We start from the raw sequence: 25,323 nt of genomic DNA on the forward strand, positions 1-25,323 counted from the left end.
AGCTTTATTTCCAACACTAACCTAATCTCTAGGAAGTCAGACATAATGAACATAGCCCCTTGAATAGCTGAATTGAAGGCCAGAGGAAAGACTTAGCTCTTATAAAATGTATATGCTTTTCTTACAATGATTAGAAAGCAAAATGATTAGGACAGCTATAAACAATTCATATAAGAATAAACTATGTCTTACAATAGGTAGATGCAGTTTATTTTTATGAACTAATACAAAATACACCAAAAGGGTAAGGAATAGGAGACATAAAATTATAATTTACCTCGTATTTGCCTGTCAACAACTCTCATTTCCTTTCTTATCTTCAATGACCATTCATTGACCTGGGAAAAATTTTAGAAAAGGAATTAAAACAAAAGCCAAAACTCCTAATTCACCAAATTTTAAAGAATTTTGTGTTAACTCTACATTTATTCCAGACACAATCCAGACACAAAATCAGTAAATCCGTTTTCAAACAAAAGCTTTAGGGCCAAATTCTATTTTTCTTCCATGTTTTTATTCACAGTACATAGAAGTCACAAGGTATTTAAAGATTCTTATCTGAATGCAGGCAGTAAGAAGCACTTTACAGAAGACCTCAGAGAGAATTCAACACCCTGCAGGTACATCAACATTTTTCAAGAGGTGCACAGGCATAAATAGATAGGTTTTAAGGGCATCAGAAGATTTTCAACATCTAAACGTAACTATTTCAAAACTTGCTCTGCCTGTGTCACCTTTTCCTTCCCCTTTTTAACAATGTTTTTTTTCATTTTACAAACAACAGAAATTCCTCTGACCTATGTCTCTTATTACCATGATATATTTCCCTCAGAGGCAAAAACCTCTAAAGCACTAAACATAGGGCCAGCTGGAAATACTAGTGTAGGTATTGAGGAAACACTAAACTACTCTAATGACTATCAAATTCTTAAGCAACTGAAGTGTTTTCTAATTCTTCAGTTGCAAAAAAAATACGAAGGAAAATCTGAGTTGTCAGCTGATGAACCATTAAAACTAAATTTACATTACATCACTTTACGCTCTTTGGCATATGATAATTTCAAAGAACTCGGGAACAATGAAATAATAAAACTTCCATTACCATCTATTTATATTAACAATGTTTCTCAACATTAGGGTCTAATGAAACATAAAATAGGGCTTTCTTCAGGTTGTGGCACCTTGTGATGAGGCTCTCTTGTCCATACCCCTAGCCAGTGCCGTCCAAAGGCTCTCTGCAGTTGGCACAGGTCTTTGGAGGCAGGAGGATGGTCACAGGTGTGGCACACTGCAATTGGGGCACCAGCCTCATTAGGTGAATGGGCGATCCCTGGAGATGGTCCAACTAGGCATGCTGCAACACAAGCTACTGAAACCTGCCCTGCTTCTGGGCAAGGAGCGACTCGCTGGCATGCACCTCTGTGTCTGTACAGAGGGTGGTGGTCACATGGCACAGATTCACACATTTGGTCCACCTCCAAGCCATGGTGGCCTAGTACTAAAAATAGGTGATTAGGCTTCCAAGGAAAGACATCCTCATCTGGTGTGACTGGCCCCTACTGGTAGCTGACCTCCATCTCTGCCAATCCAAAAAGTTTACCTGTGATCACTTCCAGAAATCCAACCAATAAGCCCATGATAAGCATCAGGGTTCACCTTTATAATAAACAATGGCTGTGGGATTTTAAATTAAAAATAATAAATAAAATGGGAATAGAAATGATGCTGAACCTTGCAGTATTCATCCATGGGCACATGAACTAAATGGCATTAAAAAAATCTATACAATTAAAAGAAGATGTAGTTCCAATAAATTTCACTTTTTAATGATTTCATTAAAATCATTATTTAACAAAACATGTACAAAATTTATCTTGCAACAACTATAATAACTCCAACCAAGAAGAAGAAAGTAAACAGTAAAGGACTTAAAACCATATGGATATAAACTTTTTTAAATTTTAACAGGTTTATAGGCATTTTTTAGGTAAAATTCACATTACAATTAGTCATTTCAAAATACACAATTCAGTGACACTTAGTGCCTTCACAATGTTTTGCAATCAACTCTCTCCAGTTTCAAAACTTTTTTAACATGTCAGAAGAATACACCATACCCTTTAAATGATCTCTCCCTATGTCCTCCTTCCCCATTCCCTGGCAACCACTAATTTGCTCTCTTTTGATCTGCTTATTTTTACTATTTCATATAAAAGGGATCACACAATATGTAGTCCTTTGTGCCTGGCTTCTTTCATTTAGTACAGTGTTTGGGGGTTTGAAGTATCAATACTTCAGTACTTTTCATGGCTGAGTAATATTCATCGTATATATACACCACAACTTGTTCACTCATACATCCTTTGATGGATATCTGGGTTGTTTCTGTCTCTTAGTTACTGTGCTGCCATGAACATTCGTATACAAGTATTTATTAGAATTCCTATTTTCAGTTCTTTGGAATATAGATCTAGGAGTAGAATTGCTGCATCATATGGTGATTCTATGTTTATCTTTTTTAGAAACTCCCCAACTATTTTAGAAAGAAGCTTCACCATTTTACATTCACTCCAGCAATGTTCAAGGGTTATTTCTCCACGTCCTTACCAACACTTGTTACCCTCCATTTTTTTTTTATTACCGCCAATCTGTTGGACCTGCGGAAACAGTATCACATTGTGGTTTTGATTTGCATTTCTTTAATGACCAGTGAAGTTAAATATCTTTTCATGTGCTTGTTGGCCATTGGGCTATCTTCTTTGGAGAAACACCTATTCATGTCTTCTTTCCATTTTTTTAAGTTTTGCTGTCTTGTTGTTGCTGGTTGTATGAGTTCTTTTACATTCTGACAGTAGAACCTTATCAGATATGTCATTTACAAATATATTCTCCCATCCTATAGCTCACCTTTTCACTTTCTTGATAATGTCCTTTGATGCATGAAAGCTTTTAATTTTGATGAATTTCAATTTGTCTATTTTTGCTTTTTGGTGCTTGTGCTTCTGGTGTCATAGCTGAAAATCCATTGCCAGATATAAGGTCATGAAGATTTATCCCTATGTTTTTATCTAAGAATTTAGTGGTTTTCTAAGAGCTTTAACTTAATTTCTGTATATGGAATGATGTATGAGTCCAGCTTCATTTCTCTACTTGTGAATATCCATTTGTCCCAGCACCATTTGTTGAAAAGACTACCCACTATTAAATGGTCTTAGCACCCTTGCAGAAAATCAACTGGTCATACATGTATGGGCCTATGTGTCTATCCTTATACCAATACCACCTGTTTACATTACTATAGCTTCATAGTAACTTCTGAAATCAGAAACTGAATTCTCCAAATTTGTTTTTCTTTTTCAGTAGTGTTTTGGCTATTCAGGGCCTGTTGTATTACATATGAAATTTAAGAATCTACTTTTCCTTTTGAAATTTTGATAGGTATTGTATTGAATCTGCAGATTGCTTTGGGTGGTACCGCCATCTTAACAGCATTAAGTCTTGCAATCCATGATTCTGAAATTTCTTCCAGCAATATTTTGTAGTTTTCAGTGTATAAATATTTTGCTTCATTGGTTAAACTTATTCCTCAATATTTTGTTCTTTTAGATACCTTTGTAAACAAATGTTTTTCTGTATTTCCTTTTAAGAGTTTTCATTGCAGGTGTAAAAACTACAAATAATTATTTTATAATTGTCTTGAAACCTGAAAATTTGCTCAATTCACTTAATAAGTATCTTGTACATGAGGATTCTTTGGGAGTTTTCTATGTATGGAACCATGCCATCTGCAAATATAGTTTTACTTCTTCCTTTTCAATGTGGATATCTTTTATTTATTTTTCTTGCCTAAGTACTCTAGCTAAAACTTCTAGTACAATATTGAACAGTAGTGGCAAAAGCAGGTATCTTTGTCTTGCTCCTAATCTTAGAAAAAAAGCTTTCAGTCTTTCACAATTTACTACATAGTTAGCTGTAGTTTTCCATAAATGCCCTTTATTTATCATGTTAAGAACGCTCTCTTCTATTCCTAGTTTGCTGAGCATTTTTCTCATAAGAGGTACGTATGTATTTTATTACAAGTATAATAGGATGACTGTTAAATTATTTCAAGCATAGAAGTATCACATTAAGAGAAATTCATGTGGTGAAAGTAGAATGGAAACAAATGGCAATTCTCTTTTGAAGAAGAAAGAGAATAATTAAAAAATTCCTGACTATAAATAAGAATGTGTGCATGTATGTTTCAAATGAATACTGATGGGGATCAAATTGTGTGATGCTTTCAAAAGAGTGATGTAACAATTTTACGGTATTTACAATATGCCAAAAATTACATCCTGTGCAACTTTACTTAAAATTGTAACAAATATTACATATTGATTTATAACTGTCCAAAAGGGTACACAAGTTGTCAAAGTTATTTTAAGAGATATAGGAAGAAATTTGAAGACACTCTTATAATCTAACCAGAACTTCAGAACCAGCAGGAAAGGAAACCCAAGACTCATACATCCATTCAAACGTTTACTGAGTACCCGCTCAATGTGCTAGCGATATAGCAGGAGACAATGACTCCACCTTATGAACTTACATTCTAATAAGGAAAAAGACAGTAAGCAAATAAACAAGTAAATACTCTGTCACAAAACGAGTGCTACGGAGAAAATGAAGCAAGGAAAATAGGATGAGAGCAGTGGCGGGGGAGGTTTGCTATTTTTTATAGGGTGATGAAGAGAGCTCAACTACTAAGGTGACTTTTGAGCAGAGACCTCAAAAAGTTTGTAAGGGAACCATGTGACTATCCACTATGGTGGACTGGGGAGGAGGTGAGGAGAAAGGGGCTGTAACATTTTACTCAGCAAAAACAAAAACCACTAAAGGACCTAGGCAAAACAGTGTCCTTTTCTATAGACTAAGGGGACGGAGTACAAAAATAAATGTGGTTAAATAATGTTTGTCTGAACTGGCAACATTGATGGGTAAAGCTATTTGATTCAAGTTGCGAGAAAAAAACATTTACGTCTATTATATTATAGCAATGAGTTTTGTAAGGCAGCAAGTTATTCCTAATCTGGTATTATAAAGCTAAACATAAATTTTAGATTTTTATTTTCATGGGTCAAAATATTGATTAGTTCCTATTATTTCTGCTTTCAACTGCTAATCCCTGAGGATAGCCAATCAAGTGGAAGCAATGCACCCATGAAGAGTACCAACTTGTAGCAGTTACTAAAATTCCAGGAACCACACCTAGGATAAGTTTCACAATTCAAATTTAAGCCTTAAAATGAGGCAGAATGAACCAGTGCAGTGATTCTTAAACTTGTTTTTAGAGCAAAATCTTTCAAATAAATCTTTCAAATAAATAAATATATAACTTCACAAATACAAGAAGTATTATGCCAACACACACTTATCATATAGGATCACATTCAAAATTTGTACTACTATGAAGTAAGTAAATGAGAACAGCCTATCTGTACTGATGAAAGACAAAACTTTAAATTAGTTGTTACAGTGTTATAACAACCTTAGCATCCAATTTATTTCCAGATTTTGCTTACATGTCCAGTATCGAGAAAAAAAATTTTTTAACGCTTACTTATTTTTGAGACACACACACACACACACACACACACACACACACACACACACACAGTGTGAGCAGGGGAGGGGCAGAGAGAGAGGGAGACAGAATCTGACGCAGGCTCCAGGCTTTGAGCTGTCAGCAGAGCCCAACATGGGGCTTGAACCCACAAACCATGAGGTCATGACCTGAGCCAAACTTGGACACTTAAACCACTGAGCCACCGAGGTGTCCCAGAGAAAATTCTAATTCAAAAAGATAAGAAGCTATCAACTTATTACTACAGCTATTTACAGTTTATCTTTCAACTGAAGCTTATCCATTGCTTAAATAAATCCAGAAGCTTAAAATAAAAGTCATTAAAAACTGGTTGTTTCAAAGTTTCTCATTATATAAATGTTTAACTGCTCATATTCCGTAAGGGGTGAGTACTCAAATCTAATACAATACACAGCAATGGTGAAATGTCTTTTGTAAAAAATCCATTGTTACATTGTTTATAGTAGCAAAAGACTAGAAATATCTAAATGTATATCAAAAGAACACTAGTTAGTTCTATTAGTTAAAGAATTTCCATGAATGGACATTATGTCCTAACTAAACAGAAAAAGGCAATGCAATGAGGACTACCCATGCAATTAATTCTCAAAATATAAATGAAAACAGAAAAGTAAAGGACATTTATAGTATGACATTATATACGTTAGAGAGAGAAATAAGGGTAAAGAGAGGGAGAGGAGAAAGGAGAGAATGAAGGAACAGAGAAGGGGAAGAAAAGAGAGAGAGAAAAGGAGAGGACAGAAATATTTATATGTCCATACATTACAGAATAGCAATGGGAGAATCCATAAGAAATTAGACTGCTGTTTCAAAGATGGAAACCGAACAATTTGCTGCCTTTTGAATTTTTTATTATGTACAAATATAACCTATTTCAAGAAAAATTTTTTAAAAACAAAAGATAAAAAAAAGAATTGTGAAAAACATCGAGTTCTGAATGGGAATAATACTGTTAAAATGTCCATACTACCCAAAGCAATCTGCACATTCAGTGCAATCCCTATAGAAATACCAACAGCATTTTTCACAGAACTAGAACAACTAATACTAAAATTTGTATGCAACCACAAAAGACCCTGAATATCCAAAGCAAACTTGAGACAGAAGAAAGCTGGAGGTATCATGATCCCAGATTTCAAGACATACCACAAAGCTATAGTAACAAAACAGTTTGGGAACTGGTAGAAAAACAGATACATAGAACAGGAGAACAAAAGTGAGAGACCAAAAACAAACCCATACATATATCATCAGTTAATCTATGACAAAGGAGACAAGAATAGACAATGGAGAAAAGACAGTCTCTTCAATAAATGGTGTTGGGGAAAACAGACAGCTACACGCCAAAGAATGAAGCCAGACCACTTCTTTACACCTTACACAAAAATAAACCCAAAATGGATTCAAGACCTAAATGTGAGACCTAAAGCCATAAAACTCCTAAAAGAAAATTTTAGGCAGTAATCTGTTGAACATCAAATATCACGATGTTTTTCTCAGGCAAGTGAAACAGAAGCAAAAATAAACAATTAGGACTATATGGAATTAAAAAGCTTTTGCACGATGAAGGAAACGATCAATAAGACGGAAAGGCAACAGAGGGAGAAAATATTTGCAAAAGATATATCCAATAAGGGGTTAGTATTCAAAATATATAAGGAACTCCCATAACTCAACACCAGAAAATCAATCTGATTAACAGATGGGCAGATAACCTAAATATCTTCCAAAGAAGATACACAGACAGCCAACAGACACATGAAAAGATGCTCAACATGACTAATCATTAGGGAAATGCAAATCAAAAACCACAGTAAGCTATCACCTCACACTAGTCAGACTGGCTAACATCAAAAAGACAAGAAATAAGTGTTGGTGAGGATGTGGAGAAAAGGAAGTCCTCATGCATTCTGGTGGGAATGTAAATTGGTGCAACCCCTAGGGAAAACAGTATGGAGGTTCCTCAAAAAATTAAAAATTAAGCTACCATACGATCCAGTAATTCTACTTCTGGATATTTACACAAAGAAAACAAAAACCCTAATTCAGAAAGATATATACACCCCATGTTTATTGCAGCTCTCTTTACAACAGTGAAAACATGGAAGCAACTTAAGTGTCCATCTATAGATAAACGGATAAAGGTGGGGCACATATACACAAATGGAATGTTACTCAGCTGTAAAGAGGAATGAAATCTTGCCATTTGTGGCCACATGGATGGACCTAGAGCGTATTCTGCTAAATAAAATAAGCCAAAGAAAAGCAAACATCACAAGATTTAATTTCTATGCAGAATCTAAAAAATGAAACAAACAAAAAAAGACAGAAACAGATTCGTAGAGTACTGGTGGTTGCCAAACAGGAGAGGAATGGAAGAAGGATGGGCAAATTAGGTGAAGGGGATTAAGAGGTATGTACTTCTGGTTATAAAATAAATCATGGAGATGAAAAGTTTGACATAGAGAATTTTTTTTTTTAACATTTTATTTATTTTTGGGACAGAGAGAGACAGAGCATGAACGGGGGAGGGGCAGAGAGAGAGGGAGACACAGAATCGGAAACAGGCTCCAGGCTCTGAGCCATCAGCCCAGAGCCTGACGTGGGGCTCGAACTCACGGACCGCTAGATCGTGACCTGGCTGAAGTCGGATGCTTAACCGACTGCACCACCCAGGCGCCCCTGACATAGACAATTTAGTCAATAATACTGTAATACATTTATCATGGATATTCATAATGTATATGATCACTGAATCTTTATGTTGTATACCTGAAATTAATTTAATATTCTATATCAACTTTATTTCAATTAAAATTTTATTTATTTTTTTTTTTAATTTTTTTTTCAACGTTTATTTTATTTATTTTTGGGACAGAGAGAGACAGAGCATGAACGGGGGAGGGGCAGAGAGAGAGGGAGACACAGAATCGGTAACAGGCTCCAGGCTCTGAGCCATCAGCCCAGAGCCCACGCGGGGCTCGAACTCACGGAGGGCGAGATCGTGACCTGGCTGAAGTCGGAGGCTTAACCGACTGCGCCACCCAGGCGCCCCTCAATTAAAATTTTAAAATGTAAGACTATTTTATGAATTTTTTAAAAACCCAGTTTATAAGTGCTTCAAATCATCTTTGGAAGAAGTATTTTTAAATCCTTTTTATTTTTTAATTTTAGAGACAGAGCACACAAGTGGGGGAGGGGGACAGAGGGAGAGAGAGAGAGTCTTTAAGCAGGCTCCACACTCAGTGCAGAGCCCAACACGGGGCTCCAATCCCACAACCCTGGGATCATGACCTGAAATCTAGAGTTGGATGCTCAAGTAACTGAGCCACACAGGCACCCCAGAAATACTTCTAAATTCTATCTCATAATATTAGGAACACTTATTGAGTATTTTTTAATTATTTTATTTTATTTTTTTAAAGATTTTATTTTTAAGTAATCTCTACACCCAACGTGGGACTCAAACTTACAACCCCAAGATCAAGAGTCTCATGCTCCATTGACTGAGCCAGTCGGCACCCCTTTTTAATTGTTTTAGATGCCACACTCCCTTCTCTGTTATACAATCACCCAAAACTTCAAAATAGTTACAAAACCCCAGATTTTGTTTCAGTTTCATAACTGACATTTAATCAGCATCTTCTAAAATAAATGAAAAATGTATGGCAAATGATTACTGAAAACTAAAGTCAATCTGTCTTCATTACAAGAAAAATAGTAACTAATGAATTACCTATACTTATTTCCAAACCAGAGTAAATTAAAGTCACAAGTTTTCTAACAGCAAAAATACATATTCATCTCTCAAAAAGGCTTCAATATCATAAGTCATACATTCCACTGTAAGGACCAATATATAGCATATTTAGGATAGTAACAGGAAAACAATACCACAAAAGAAAAATGTGCAAATGGATGCAAAATAGAGAAGGATATAATATACACTGGTTGAAAAAAATGTAAACAAAGGCACTTAAGAAATGGGTCTAATTTAATGGGGGCACTTTCCAAAAAGAATTTGAGACTTCCATCTCTGCTGAGATACTGAAATCTGGGAAGACTCTCAATAAGACAGTAAGACAAAGCTGGATGAACTACAAAATAACTTTTCCTGAACTTGCCAAAAATTAGGTTACAAGGTAACAAAGTAATATGAAATATAAACAAACTCACTTCCAAGAAGAGAGGGAACACTGAACACTAAACTAGCTGTGACACAGCATGGGATGGCAGGTACTTTACGAGCAATTAAGGAAAACCTGGTTAAAGTTTTTAATAAATTGATGAAGTCCAAGAATGGGTTAATGGAGAGCACAGAACCTCAGAAACCACAGGCACAATGGGCACTCACATCCACTTTCAGTCTCAATTAAATATGGTAGAAAAATGTTGAAACATATACAAAGAATGTCTTCACTGGCTCATCAAACACAGCTGAGGAAAGAATCAACAAACCTAAAGTCAATAAAAGTTACCCAAACTAAAAAACAGAATAAAATAAGACAAAGTTGGGGCACCTGGGTGGCTCAGTCGGTTGAGCGTCCGACTTCAGCTCAGGTCACGATCTCGCGGTCCGTGAGTTCGAGCCCCGCATTGGGCTCTGGGCTGATGGCTCGGAGCCTGGAGCCTGCTTCCGATTCTGTGTCTCCCTCTCTCTGCCCCTCCCCGTTCATGCTCTGTCTCTCTCTGTCTCAAAAATAAATAAATGTTAAAAAAAATTAAAAAAAAAAATAAGACAAAGTATTCAGGAACTACGAGACATAACAAATGGTCTAACAGATGTATAATTGGTATTCCAGCAGGAAGTGAGAAGGAAAACAAAGTATTTAAGGACAGAATGGCTGAAATTTTTCCAAAAATAATGAAAAGTATCAAACCACAGATCTAAGCTTAGAGAATCCAAAGCCATGGAGACACCAAAACAAACAAAATAACAGAATGTAACACTACACACCACACACCTAAACACATTATATTTAAAATTTTTTTTGTTTATTTATTCTTGAGAGATAGAGACAGAGCATGAGCAGGGGAGGGGGAGAGGGAAGGGGAGACACAGAATTCAAAGCAGGCTCCAGGCTCTGAGCCGTCAGCACAGAGCCTGACGCAGGGCTCAAACCCATGAACCACGGGATCGTGACCTGAGCTGAAGCTGGACATGTGACTGACTGAGCCACCCAGGTGCTCCTAAACACATTATATTTAAAATGCTGAAAATCAGAGATAAATATCTTAAAACCAGCTATGGAGAAAAAATACACATTAATCATAATCACAAAGGACCAAAAATAACAATTACATCAGACTTCTCAAAAGAAACTATGCAAATCAGAAGACAATGGAGCGTCTTTAAAAATTTTTTTTTTTTCAACGTTTATTTATTTTTGGGACAGAGAGAGACAGAGCATGAACGGGGGAGGGGCAGAGAGAGAGGGAGACACAGAATCGGAAACAGGCTCCAGGCTCTGAGCCATCAGCCCAGAGCCCGACGCGGGGCTCGAACTCCCGGACCGCGAGATCGTGACCTGGCTGAAGTCGGACGCTCAACCGACTGCGCCACCCAGGCGCCCCAATGGAGCGTCTTTAAATGCTGAAAGAAAAAATTATCTCAATCCCAAATTCTATATGAGTGAAAAGTAGCACTTAAAAGTGGAGAAAAATTTCAGATTCAGCTCTGACTGAATATATAAAGAGCTCAGAAGTCATCCTGTCCTATAACAAACAAAAAAAAAAAAGAGTGAAAAGAAAATAAAATTAAAGAAAAGAAAAGAAAAGAAAAGAAAAGAAAAGAAAAGAAAAGAAAAGAAAAAAAATTTACAGGGCAAACTATTAACCAAACTACAGGGCAAATGTGGAAAGAGAGAGGTGAATACAGAAAAATCACAGTTGAGACACGCTTACCTGGAACACTGGAAGGAACATTTAAATGGTAATTTTGACTAGTTGCTGCAGGATGGGTATAAAGTATCATGAGAATGAAACTCCTAGGGGACACCACTATTGCATGGGTTTTACCTCCAGAAGCTTTTCATTTTGAAAAGGCAAGAAAGATCCCCCTTGTGTTTCTGACAGAGGGAGGAGGAAAGTAACCACTCTGAAATATGCACAGACTGTCTTCCATAACAAAGGCCTATTCTTCAATAAAATAAACCTTACTAGAGCCTTGTTCCACTTTGGGAAAGGGCATGTACCAGACTGCTCTTTTTTAAATCTTCTTTTGTCACCAGAAGTGGGCAAAAAATTAAGAAATACTTGCAAATGTCATAGTCCAGGGACACAGGCCACAAAAACACTTAATAAGATTATAGAATGCTCCAGTCCCCCACATCTTACCATCACACCAATAGTAGAACAATGAACTAGAGCTAAAAGAGATGCAAGGTAAGTTTTATCCATCTATCTAAGGAGGAGTTTTTTTGGATGTCCAAGATAACAAGGAGATAAAAACAGGCACACTAGAATAACTTTAAGCCTATGGCACCTATAGCTCCAGAAAAATATTAACAAAGCCAAACTCCTAGCCTAATTAACATAAAACCTCATACTGAAGACCAATTCACACTAGTTCTTAATACCTCATGTATCACGTCCAGTTTTCAACATAAAATTACAAGGCATTCTAAACGGCAAGAAAAAGCAGTCTGAAGAGACCAAGCAAGAATCAGAACCAGGACTAGATATGACATAAAGATTGACATGTTTGTTGGGGCTCCTGGGTGGCTCAGTCAGTTAAGCATCCGACTTCGGCTCAGGTCATGATCTCACAGTTCGTGAGTTCGAGCCCCGCGTCAGGCTCTGTGCTGACAGCTCAGAGCCTGGAGCCTGCTTCACGTTCTGTGTCTCCCTCTCTCTCTGCCCCTTTCCTGCTTATGCTCTGTCTCTCTCTGTCTCAAAAATAAATAAACATTAAAAAAATAAAAATTAAAAAAAAAAGATTGACATGTTTTGACTCTTGTAAAAAAAAAAAAAAAAAAAAGTAGACATTATCCAAGAAGAGATGAATAATGTAAGCAAGTACAGGGAATGGAAACACTAAGAATCAAAAGGAAATGCTAGAAATATAAAACATAATATTCTAACAGAATGAAAAATACCTTTGATAGGTCTATCAGTAGACAGGACACAGCCAAGGAATGAATAAATGAATTTGAGCCACTGAATAGAAACTTCCCAAATTGAAATTTAAAAAGAAAAAGATGAAAACAAAAAGAAAAAAAATAAGAACTATGGGATGGTTTCAAAAGATGTTAACATACACATAACTGGAATACCTGAAAGAGATAAAGGAGGAAACCAAACAGAAAAAATACTGGAAATAATTATTATTGAGAACTTTCCAAAATTAATGACAGACACCAAACCAAAGATCCAGGAAGTAAAGGGAACAAAAAGTAGAATAACAATCCAAAAAATGACACTAGTGATATCATATTCAAACTGTAGACACCAAAGCAAAGTATTTGTTCACATGCCAGTCTGCCCTAGGAACATTGGTATTCTTTGATGTTGTCATCCAGTGTCTTATTTTTGAAAAACCACATATCCAACCCAATGAACACTAAAATATCTCAATAAATGTTTATTGTATGAACTAAAAGTAAATGAAGCTTTCTCTTTTCCTCCATCTCCCCCATCTCATTTTTTTCTCTTTTCTGATAGCAACCCACAACCATGAGACATGACTCAGTAGACTAAGTTAGGATGTAAGTTAGTCATATGATTTAGGAATTCTGCTGCCATGATTATAACTACTCTACCCAGAGGCTAAATCGACAAAATCCCTAACAAGGGCAGCATAATTTTCCAGCAGAACCTCAAGTCCAAGAGAAGAATCTCCTTCCAGCACAATCACATGACCTCTTGATTCCCATCACAATGCAATCACAAGTTCCTAAATAAATTACAAGCCTCCTTCATCCTTAGCAGGCCCAATCTGCTCTCCACTTGGCCACTTTAAGATAGAACAAGTTTCACCACTAAAACGTCTCCATTAAAGCCTCTGAGATGCCTTAGAGTGACGACTTTAGTCTGTAAGGTTCCTTAAATAGCTAAAATGTTTCCCAGGAGTAACCCCCGAAACACTGTTCATCTTAGGACTATTTGACTTTAAACCTTGATCTTATTCCAACCATTATTTATTTATCATTATTCATTTGTACTCAACACATATTTAGCACACACTCTGTGCTTCATACTATACCAGAGTTGTGTGAACACCACCCATAACATACCTTACTTGCCTGACTTGTGACCATGGCCTAAATGACAATCATGATGGTGTGACACAGCTGCACCTGGCGCCTGCTTATCCTGTGCTGGGACCAGGACCCACATGCCCTCATCTTCCAGCCCCCAGTGGAAGACATACTATAAATCTATCCTAACTCAAGAGTTGCCCAGCTGAGACTATGGCATTTGTCAATTCTCTCCTTCTTTGTCTCTTCTTCTCTCTCTGCCAACATCATCTTTAGCTTTACCTTTAGTTCTTTTATAAAGCTGACCATTTTTCTCTTTCTCCCTCTTAAAAAATGCCAAACTAAAACTAAAATGCCTGATATTAAATGTTTTCTTAATCATATATAACTCCCAATACTTTATCTGTGTGTCAGTAGCTCCACAGAGGGGAAAAAAAAAAAAAAAGTAGTTCTCATTCCTGCTTCATTGGCACTTTTTGGAATTACAAACTCAATGCTAAAGAACCGTGGCAGGTGACAAAACACTTTCCTTGGTCATAAGTCACAAGTTAGACAGAGAACTTGGTAGAAGCTGAACCTAAAGCAAACAGAAACACTGTCTGACAAATTAGAAGATACAATCAGAACTCAAATGTTAGCTTGAAGTACTTTGAAGAAAATCTTGAGCAGGGTATCTCTTGCACCAGTTAAGTAAATAATCTAATACTAAAAATCCTACCAACTAGTCAAGAACCAATTCACAATATTAGCCAATATACCAGGAGATGTGTTGAAAACATGATAGTAAAGGGCCAAACCACTTCTGATCACCCCAGCCTAAGAGTGATGACTCCAACGTCTTACTTCCTGTAATGTGTATATAGTACCCAATCCAGACTTATTTTTGTTTAAAAAAAAAAAAAAAAAAATTTTTTTTTAATGTTTATTTCTGAGACAGAGTGAGACAGAGCAAGAGTGGGGGAGGGGCACAGAGAGGGGAGACCCAGAATCTGAAGCAGGCTCCAGGCTCTGAGCTGTCAGCACAGAGCCCAACGTGGGGCCCGAACTCACAAACTGCGAGATCACGACCTGAGCTGATGTCGGTCTCTCAACCAACTGAGCCACCCAGGCGCCCCCCAGACTTGTTTTTGAAATGCTTATCTTACTTGCTAGATGACACATTCCTTGGCTGTTTATTTCATCTTTCTTTTTAATTAAAAAAATTTTTGTCTTAAGTTTATTTTTGAGAGAGAGAGACAGAGCATGAGCAGGGGAGGGATAGAGAGGGAGACACAGAATCCGAAGCAGGCTCCAGGCTCAGAGCTGTCAGCACAGAGCCCTATGTGGAGCTCGAACTCATGAACTGTGAGATCATGACCTGAGCCAAAGTCAGACGCTTAACTGACTGAACCACCCAGGCACCCCTCTTTAGTTCATCTTTATGATATTCCACTGGTTTAAAAACCAATCTCACGCATTAGCTCTAAAATTTTCTGGCGTGAATTTACTTTCCTAGGTAGGTTACCCTACTCGAAAGAGTACATTGACATCATGTTCTTAGCAATTATATTTATCATTTGAAAATACTGTGTTAAACAAGTAACACATAGGGGCGCCTGGGTGGCGCAGTCAGTTAAGCGTCTGACTTCGGCCAGGTCATGATCTCGCGGTCCGTGAGTTCGAGCCCCGCGTCGGGCTCTGGGCTGATGGCTCAGAGCCTGGAGCCTGTTTCCGATTCTGTGTCTCCCTCTCTCTCTGCCCCTCCCCCATTCATGCTCTGTCTCTCTCTGTCCCAAAAATAAAAAAAAAAACAAAAACAAAAAAAACAAGTAACACATATACAAGAGATCAGTTTAAATAGTATGAAACTATTTTCCCAGAATCTTATCTTATGAATGGCAAAGCTGAGGCCAAACACTGAAAGAAATAATCTTTCTCTAACAACAAAAATATACTTCTACAATGACAAGCATCTCTGAATACATACATGCCACCAAACATGCATGTTTACAATGCTCTACAGCTTACACATACAAAAGTGTGTAGTGTCACACACTCTTACCTCATTTAAGCACCACAATTTTTATTTTACAGAGTTAAGTTGAGTAAGTTGCCTAAAGAAACTAATATTTATAAAGTATTGTTCTAGGATGTACGATTAACAAATACAATCAACATAAACACAGACATTATGTCCCAGCAACTTCATGTTGTAGGACACTGGTTCTAAAAACATGCCTGTAGGGGCCCCTGGGTGGCTCAGTCATTGAGCGGCTCTTGGTTTCGGCTCAGGTCATGAACTCACGGTTTGTGAGTTCAAGCTCCGAGAGGGGTTCTCTGCTGACAGTTCAGAACCTGGAGTTTGCTTCAGATTCTGTGTCTCCCTCTCTCTCTGCCTCTCCCCAACACACACTTTGTCTGTCCCTCTCTCTCTCAAAAATAAACTTAAAAAAAAATTTTTTTTAACTTGCCCACAAAAGCTGAACAGGTGAGATCATTTATTAAAGGATTTCAGGGTTTGTTTGTTTCCATTATGGATAAATCTGTACTGGATACTGTAAAGCAATGCTTCTCAAACCTTAATATTCACACAAATCCCTGATTAACCTGTTAGAATTCAAATTAGGATTAAATAGGTCTTGGGTAGGGCTCCCGATTTCTAAAAACCTCCCAAGTGATGCTGACACTGGTCTGCACTTAAGTGTCAAGGTTGTAGAATATATAAGAAATTAACCCAGGGGTGTCTGGGTGGCTTAGTTGGGTAAGTGACCAACTCTCGATGTCGGTTCAGGTTATGATCTCATGGTTCATGGGATGGAGCCCAAGTCCAGCTCTGTGCTGACAGCACTGAGCCTGCTTGGGATTCTCTCTCTCCCTTTCTCTCTGCCTCTTCCCTACTTGAGCTTACTCTCTCTCTCTCTCAAAATAAATAAACTTAAAAAAAAAAACCATATATTTAAAAAAAAAGAATTAACCCTAACTAGCACTACTAGCCAAAACTTTACAGCCTTTCATCTTCCATGACTCTGAAGTGAAACTATTATCATTCCCAGTTAACAGACAAGACTAAGGCACAGAGAAATGAACTTTCCCTAGATCACAATGCTTGGTCTGTGGAAAACCAGGGTTCAAATTTAGGAAGACGGACTCTGCAGGACCCTCTTAACCGCTACACATTATCCCGACATTATCTCCGTTAACAGGTGGACCCAGAATTCTAAGCCAGGTCCAGAGTTCTCCTCGGTACCATTCGCACGAGTCGGGTGCCTACTACAATTCATATGTCTGCAGTCAACATAACGCTGTAGGGTAGGGAAGGAGGAAACAGAGCCTCCCACTCAACGCAGCGGGACAGGTGGAAGGGGCGGCAGGTCCCTCCTCTTCCCGCAGCTGTGGCTGGGCTCCCGGAGGACCACTCTGCGGTTAACGGCAGGGCGGCCGATGGCCGGAGGCGGGCATTAGAGGCGGGGCGTCGGCAGGGAAAGGTTCCGGGCTGGATGTACCAATGCGGGCAGGGGAAGGGGTTTCCAGGGGCCAGGACCGCCTTGCCACCTCCGAGCCCTGTACCGAGGCTGAGAAATTCTTTATCTAGTCCCAGGCTGCCTTGTGGAGTGTTGAGGTAGCAGGGCTCTTTTTAGCCACGGCCGCCTCCTTAGAAACTCTTCCTCTGGCACCTCGGTGGAGTGGAAGGCCCCGGAAATGGGGGCCGAGTGGCACCTGGCCAGTGCTACGAGGGAGAGGGGCCAGCCGCTTACCAACTCCACTACGCCCCACGCAAATCCCCCGACTCTTCTGCCGCCGCCGTAGCCCTTACCAGCTCTTTGGGCGGCTTCTCCTGGGTTTTCCCAAACAGCCCCATGGCGAATTGAACTCGTCTTGCCCCTTCTGGCTTTCCGTTCCCCGCGCCCAGGCAGGTCACGGATAGCCGCCTGGGCGGGGCGGGCGTGAGGAAAGGAGCCCAGACTCCCAGAGAAGGCAGCGGCCGCGAGAAAGGTGATGCGCATGCGTCCGGCTCATGCGCAGAATTGGGCCAGGCGCAGTTTCGTCAGAGAGATTGTTGCAATTGCGCCCCTTCTGGGAGGGGGTTTGTAGATGGTAGTGACGAATTAGGCGTGTTTTTGTGGGGTGTGGAAGTGATTCCTTTGGAAGATACGAACTTACTAACTACATGTGGTGATTACAGCTGCTTCTGATACTTCTCTTAAACCTGTATGTTGTGGCACCGGAAGTCTATCTCCACCTAGACGAGGTACATTTACAACCACTTTTCCCACGGCATCACCCATGAGTCCCCTAAGCACGTAACTTGCGGCAAGCCAGAAACGACCCCTTCTTTCTCCCGCTAGACTTGTTCCTCCCTCCCCTCTGTTGTCGCCACCATCACCTAGTCACTCTAACCTGGGCATCACCTTCTCTACCCCCTTTACCAAGTACCAGTAATGGTAACTTTTCCATGTTTTTGAACTCCAGCACTCTCCTTTCCGCCCAAAGTGTCACAGCGTTTGTTCGGGCCATTGTTATTTCCAACGTGGATGATTTCTACCTGGCACTTGTGTGTCCGTCATCTTATACTTCACATGGACCATGACCTTAATCAGATTCCCAAAGGTATCTGTGACTAAAATAGAGGCATTTTAGCCCAGCAATCTGATTGAACCTACACAGTGAGCTGATGGTTATTGTCATTACCTCACGTCATGGTGGAGAGCCATTCATTTAGTGCCACAACCTCATATTCCCATCTCTGGTGGTAAATGGTACAACCACTTTGAAAACGTTTTGATAATTTCTTAAAATGCTAAACATACACCTATCTGACGCAATTCCACTGCTAGCGGGTTACCCAAGAGTAGAAAAAGCAAATGTCTTTACAAAGACTTGTAAATGGGTGTTCATAGCACCTTTATTTGTAATAGCCAAGAACTGGAAATAATCCAAATGTCCATCAAAAGATGAATGGATAAATCAGTTGCGATAGATGCATATAATGGAATACTGCTCAGCAATAAAAATGAACAAACTATTGATACATGCAACAATGTGAATCTCAAAATAATTATGCTGAAAGAAGACAGAAAAAAAAGTAAATACTACATGATTACATTTATATAGCATTCGAAAAAAGGTGAACTAATCTGTAGTGACAGAAAGTGGCTCAGCGGTTGCTAGGAAAGGGGTTGTTAGGAAAGAGGCAGGGGTTGCTAACAGGGGTTGTTAGGAAAGAGGCAGGAAGGAGGGATTAGAGACACATAAGGAAGCTCTTGGAGGTGATGGATATTCTCTTGATTGTGGGGATGGCTTCACAGATGTATATAATGTCAAAACAAATGGGTACTTTAAATATGTGCAGTTTATGTCAATCATACTTAAATAAAGTTCTTTTAAAATAGCAGTACAAATTCAGTGTAAAAACTAAAATCCCACTCTTACTTCCTCAGGGGAAAAGGTCTCAAAGAACCTTATAATTAAATTACTGTAATTATAGATAGTATGAATTCTTTGAGATCTTCTCCTTTGGAGAATATGCTTTCACATATTTTTACTTAGTTGGGATCATATTATACATACTGTTTTCCGATCTCCTTTTAAAAAATTTTTATATAAATTGTCATTGATATTAATATTTATAGCTGAGGACTGAGTGTTATACATAAGAGATGAATCACTGGTATGTACTCCTAATTCACTATTGCATTATATGCTAACTAACTTAGAGGTAAATTAAATAATTAATTAATTTTAAAAAAAGAAAAAATTTTAAATCATTAAAAAAAGAAAAAAGAATGGTTTACCTGATGGTAGACATTAGCAAGTGGTGGTCCCAATGTATTAAAATGCATTATATTAAATTGGTTGATTTTCATAATAATTAACTAAATTAATAATAAATTCATAATAAACAAATATTAAAATAATTTTATTTTAAGTTACAGATGTCTTAATAGTTAAAATATATTTTGAAAATGAAATTCAAATCAAACATTTATTCCACCCCTGAAGCACAGGGAAGTTTTAAAACCATTCCACCAGACTCATAAAATCGAAGGCAGAAAATACCTTTTACTCATTTCTGTCTCTTCAATACCAAACACAACAGTTTGATGAATGAACATTGTTAATTGAAAGTATGGAAAAATTGATTTCTAAGCCCTAAAGTAATCTTATTAAAAATTCATCTGTGTTGATAAAAAAAAAATTATAGTTGAAGGATAATTTGGTGGGAATGGACTAAAATTTATGTAACCATTTTCCTATTGTATGAGATTAAGTGGTTTCTAATTTTTCCTTATTAAGTAATAAACATAGATACAGCTTAAATTGTAAAAATACTACCATTGCTCTCTACACAGGTTGCACAGTTTTCAACTACCAACAGTGTATGAGAGCATCCTGTTCCCTAAATCCTTGCTAACAATGAGTATTATCAATATTTTGCAATTTTGCCAATCTCATGGTATAAAATATTGTTCCTAATTTTCATTTGTATGATTACTAGTCTAGATGATCATCTTTTTGGTTTTTTATTGGATATTTGAATTTCTTCTGTAAATTACTTCTTGTATCCTTTGCCCATTTTCCGTTGAATTGTTTTCCTCTTTTCCTTCCCTCCTTGTTTCAATGTGAGGGAAACCTTTGAAAATGAGAAATCTATGGAAATGTTTTTAAAGTTTCCTTCACCATATCCCTCCTCCTCTTTTTTTCATTTTTTTTTCTTTTTGAATGAACCATAAGGCAGAAATTTTTCACATAAGAGGACACTGAACTTCCAATTAGTCAACAATATTTATCAAATACCTACTATGGGTCAGGGATTCTGTAGGCTCTAGGGAAACTATAGTGAACAAAAGAGAACTTCATACAATCTGGTGAGAAGGACAGGTATTAAACAATGGTGATCCATAAAATTAAGTGAATTACTACAAATGTGCAAAATTCTGGCCATAAGAATATGGTGATCAGTGAATCTTCCCTGAACAGGTTATACATAAGTGAGCCTTGCAGGGTGAACCAGCAGAAATATGAGGAGAACTCAGTACAAAAGAAACAGCATGTGCCTAAGAGCCTTCCCAGTTTCTGGGTGTAGGCTTGGGACCACAGACACTTCAGTTCCTAAAGCTGCACTTACCTGAAAATTGGTTATCAAGGGCAGAGAGGCCAAAGGGAGCATGGAGAAAGGTTCGATTGGGCATGTGGCGTCCAACTAAAAGAGCCCATAGCTACAGACAGAGCCCTATAAACACGTTGATGCAGTTGTTCCTCAGTGACTAAAAGGGCACCGTGCATCTTCCACACATGTTCCAGGCTCCAACGTCAGAGCAACATATACTCTATTTATGTCCTGATATTGCCGTGGCACTGGACAAAACTGTGGCTGTAGGTTGTCCTTCATACATGGACCTCAGGAATTACGCACCAGATCCTCCCACCTGCTAAGAATCACATCTGAGGGGGTGGGAAGAACTAAGTGAGCAGGCATTCTAGCTCTTCACTCCTGCCAAACACAGCAAGTGTTTAACAGGATCACACTCCCTTGCCATATGTTCACAAAGACGTTTATTCACACACAACTTCAAAGGTTTTGTGTGAATTCTCCTGATCCCTGAAAAATATTATAAATAGATGCATATCCTTGACTTGAAAGATACTGCAATGCCTGATGCTTTAAATATTTCCCTTGGATTTGAAATGAAAAATAGAAAGGACTGTTTTTCCTTCATTCTCCAGTTTGTCCTTGCTCATTTCTGTAATGTTTCCCATCTTAGGGAGCATTGTGGCTCAGAACTGTTCCCCATTCACCGGGTAGATTGTTAAATGAAATGCCCTGGGCAAGAAAATCACAACTCAATTCCTAGCAGGAATTTTGGCCTAATAAAACCAAGATACGCCTTGTTTTATACAGCAGATGGATTCTGAAAATATTAGATATAAACTGGCTTTTGGAAAACTGAATTCCCTCCCATGACTTATATAATAATTTTGGGATGGATTTATCTGAATTTCTGATGAATCTTCATCGCAGGGGCTCCTAGCCACAGCCTATGAGTTGAAAGAAGGTAAAGGAAAACCTTGAGTCATCTTTCCATTTCCAGCATTCCTCCGCCAACCTTACGAAAACCCTGTACCAGTTCCCTAGGGCTGCTATAACAAAGTACAACAAACCAGGTGGTTTAAAACAACAGAAATGTATTCTCCCACTGTTCTGGTGTTTCGAAATCCAAAATCAAAGTGTCAGCAGGACTATGCTTCCTCTGAGACTCTGGGTAGAATCCTTCCTTTCCTTTTCCTAGGTTCTACTGAGAGCTGTTGATCATGGGCATTCCTAGGCTTGCAACTGCATTACTCCAATCTCTGCCTCTGTCATTAAGTGGTGTTTATTAGTCAGCTTGTGCTGCTATAACAAAATGCCATAAGTTGGGTGGCTTAAACAACAGAAATTTATTTTCTCACAGTTCTGGGAGGCTGGAAATCTTAGATAAGTGCCAGCATGGTCAGGTGCTAAAGAGAGCCCTCTCCCTGGTTTGGACTTCTTGTTGTATCCTCACATGGTAGGCAGAGCAAGCTCTAGCGTCTCTTCTTTTATTAGGGCACTAATCCCATCATGAGGTCCCCACCCTCATAATCTCACCTAAACCTAATGATCTCCCAAAGGCTCCCTCTCCAAATGCCAACACATTGGGGGCAGGGCTTCAACATATGCATTTTGGGGGTGACACACTTAAGTCAATAGCAACGTTCCCTCTGCATCACTCTTCCTTTTCTTGTAAGTACACCAGTCACATTAAGGGCCCACCCTAATCCACCACCACACTGTCCTAACTAATTATATCTATAATGATCCTATTTCCAAATAAGATCACATTCTGAGGTACTAGGGGTTAGGACTTCAATATATCTTTTGAAAGGGTACAATTTAACCTACAACAATCCTCATTTATACACAAGCCCCCACCCCCACTTTTGAGAAGAAAGAAGGTGATAGAGGGTGGAAGGTGACTGGTTAGGTGAATCCTTTCAAAATAAACAAACTTCTGTCTTCTATGAGTGGCCCCAAAGTAGGGACAGTTTCCACTTGGGAAAGGTAAGTAAATATCTGAGGCCTGACTTGAACTTGGAGGATGTACTCTCCCTGCGGAATCACAGTAACCACTGCAGCCACTGCATATTGCCATCTAAAGCACCATTTCTGCCATTAAAACTCCTGTCGTGGGAGATTCACATGCCTTTTCTTATTTCCTCACAGCACAGCAGAGACAAAGCCTGAACTTAAAGAAAAATCCAGCTGGAATATTTAAGCAATACTTTACTAAAATTGCCAAAAATTGTATCAGAATATCAGAATTGGAAAAATAGCATGTGACTCACACATTCAACATGATGTTAGACTGGATATTCTGGAAAAACTCACTACAAACACATAGAAAGTCTTGATAAAATATAACCAGAATTATTTTATGTGCATGGTTGATCTCAAAAAAAGAGAAATTAGTAATTTCCTCCAATAACAGAAACTTAGGACCTTGTTTGTGTGTTAAAAAAACAAAACAAAACAAAACAAAACAAAACAAAACAGGGGTGCCTGGTGGCTCAGTCAGTTAAGTGTCTGACTTCAGCTTAGGTTATGACCTCATGGTTCATGGTTTGAACCCCACATTAGGTTCTGTGCTGACTGCTCAGAGCCTGGAGCCTGCTTCAGATTCTGTGTCTCCCTCTCTCTCCCTGCCCCTCCCCCATTTGTTCTTTCTCTCGCTCTCTCTCTCTCTCTCTTTTAAAAATAAACAAACATTAAAAAAAAGAAAAAACCAGGAGTGCCTGGGTGGCTCAGTCGGCTAAGCATCCAACTTCAGCTCAGCTCATGATCTCACAGTTCGTGAGTTCCAGCCCCACATTAGGTGAGCTCGAGCCCCACATTGAGTGAGCACGAGCCCTGTTCACGAGCTGCTTCTCTCTCTCTCTCCTTCTCTGCCCTCGTGGGATTCTCTCTCTCTCCCTATCTCTGCCCCTCACTCACTTGCGCCCTCTCTCTCAAAAAAATAAATAAATAAAAATTTAAAAATGAAAAACAATATAGCTTATAGATGGCAAAATGCATAGGTCTTAAGTGTATGATCTGATGAATTTTTACGTATGTATACATATGAAACTACTATATATATCAATATTTAAAACATTTCCAATATCTTAGAAGGCTCTATCATGCCTGTTTCCAGTCAATACCCACCAAAGAGAATCATTATTCTGACTTGTATCTCCATAGATTAGTTTTATCTCTTCTTGAACATCACATAAATGAAATCAAATTGTAGGCTCCGTTTTAATAATTGAGCAGAGGACCAGGAGGCAAGGCTTTTAAAGGCTAGGGAAAATGCGGAAGCAAAATTAAGACCTCCTGAAGATGAGAGCCTTGAAGACTTCACCCTCAATGAAATTACAGGATAGTGGGGGAAAAAAATCTATCTGCTAGCAAAGGGGGCTAAGAAGAAATGTTTGTTTCAGGCCAAATGCCTGGTGAAAAAATAAAAGTAGAAGGCTTCCTTAAGGAGCTGTAATTATAAGGCTGCCTTCCTGTGGGTTTAAATTTATACTACTTCCATAGTGTTGCAAATCCCAAGCCTGGATATTAATTTAAACAGTTCCTAATTTAAACTGTTGATAACTTCATGGTGACCTGAAGGGAGAAAAAACCAAACTGTGAGCTTGTAATTATATACCCTGTTAAATTATCCTTCCAAAATTAGGGCAAAATAAAGACATCTTCAGGAGGAAAAATAACAGATCAAAAAAATCCACCAACCAATAGATCAACACTAAACAAAATTCTAAAGAATGTGCTTTACAAATAACAATGATCTCAAAAAGAAGGCCTTAGATACAAGAAGAAATGATCACAAATAATTTAGTGAACATGTGTTAATCTGAAAAGAGTTGACTCAATAAACAATAATAATATTGATTTTGGGGAAATTAAAAGAGTAAAACTAAAACATCCCATAATTGTAATATGAAAAACTGGGTAGTGGGGCATGTAGGTGGCTCAGATGTGCTAAGCATCTGACTCTTGATTTTGGCTCAGGTTAAGATCTTGGAGGTTCATGAGAATGAGTCCCTCATTGGGCTCTGTGCTGACAGTGTGGAACCTGCTTGGGATTCTCTCTCTCTCTCTCTCTCTCTCTCTCTCTCTCTCTCGTCTTTCTCTCTGCCCCTCCCCTGCTTGCACTCTCTTTCTCTCTCTCTCAAAGTAAATAAATAAACTTAAAAAAAAAGAGAAAGATAAAATGGGTGGGGTGGTTAAGTCATTGGATTTGAAATGATCTCAGAGGATTCAAACATCTTCCCTTATTTCCCCACAGCAGTGAGGTACTGAAAACAAGATATACTTTATCTAATATTCTTTGGGAAGGAGTAAAGATATTGAATAACTTTAGATATTAAATAAGCTTGTTAGAATTTTAAGGATAATCACTAAAATAAAAGAGATACTTCCAAAATATTAGAGGGAAA

The 25,323-nt window shown here is 38.3% G+C and overlaps 1 protein-coding gene across 2 annotated transcripts in view; it reads right to left on the reverse strand.

Moving 5' to 3' along the window:
- Positions 1-25,323, reverse strand: part of LOC123581078 (E3 ubiquitin-protein ligase RNF103) — a 102,173-nt gene that overhangs the window by 32,115 nt on the left and 44,735 nt on the right. Inside the window, exons 1-2 of one of the 2 annotated variants that reach the window (XM_045446766.1) lie at positions 17,639-17,851; positions 278-338 (exon numbers count right to left, since the gene is read on the reverse strand). In XM_045446766.1, the coding sequence (XP_045302722.1) occupies positions 278-338; positions 17,639-17,683 (106 nt within the window). In that variant the 5' untranslated portion in view covers positions 17,684-17,851. Of the gene's footprint in view, positions 1-277; positions 339-17,638; positions 17,852-25,323 lie in introns of those variants that run through there. The other variant, XM_045446768.1, reaches the window with a different exon arrangement.

Source organism: Leopardus geoffroyi, chromosome A3, assembly GCF_018350155.1.
Source record: "Leopardus geoffroyi isolate Oge1 chromosome A3, O.geoffroyi_Oge1_pat1.0, whole genome shotgun sequence".
Classification (NCBI taxonomy): domain Eukaryota; kingdom Metazoa; phylum Chordata; class Mammalia; order Carnivora; family Felidae; genus Leopardus; species Leopardus geoffroyi.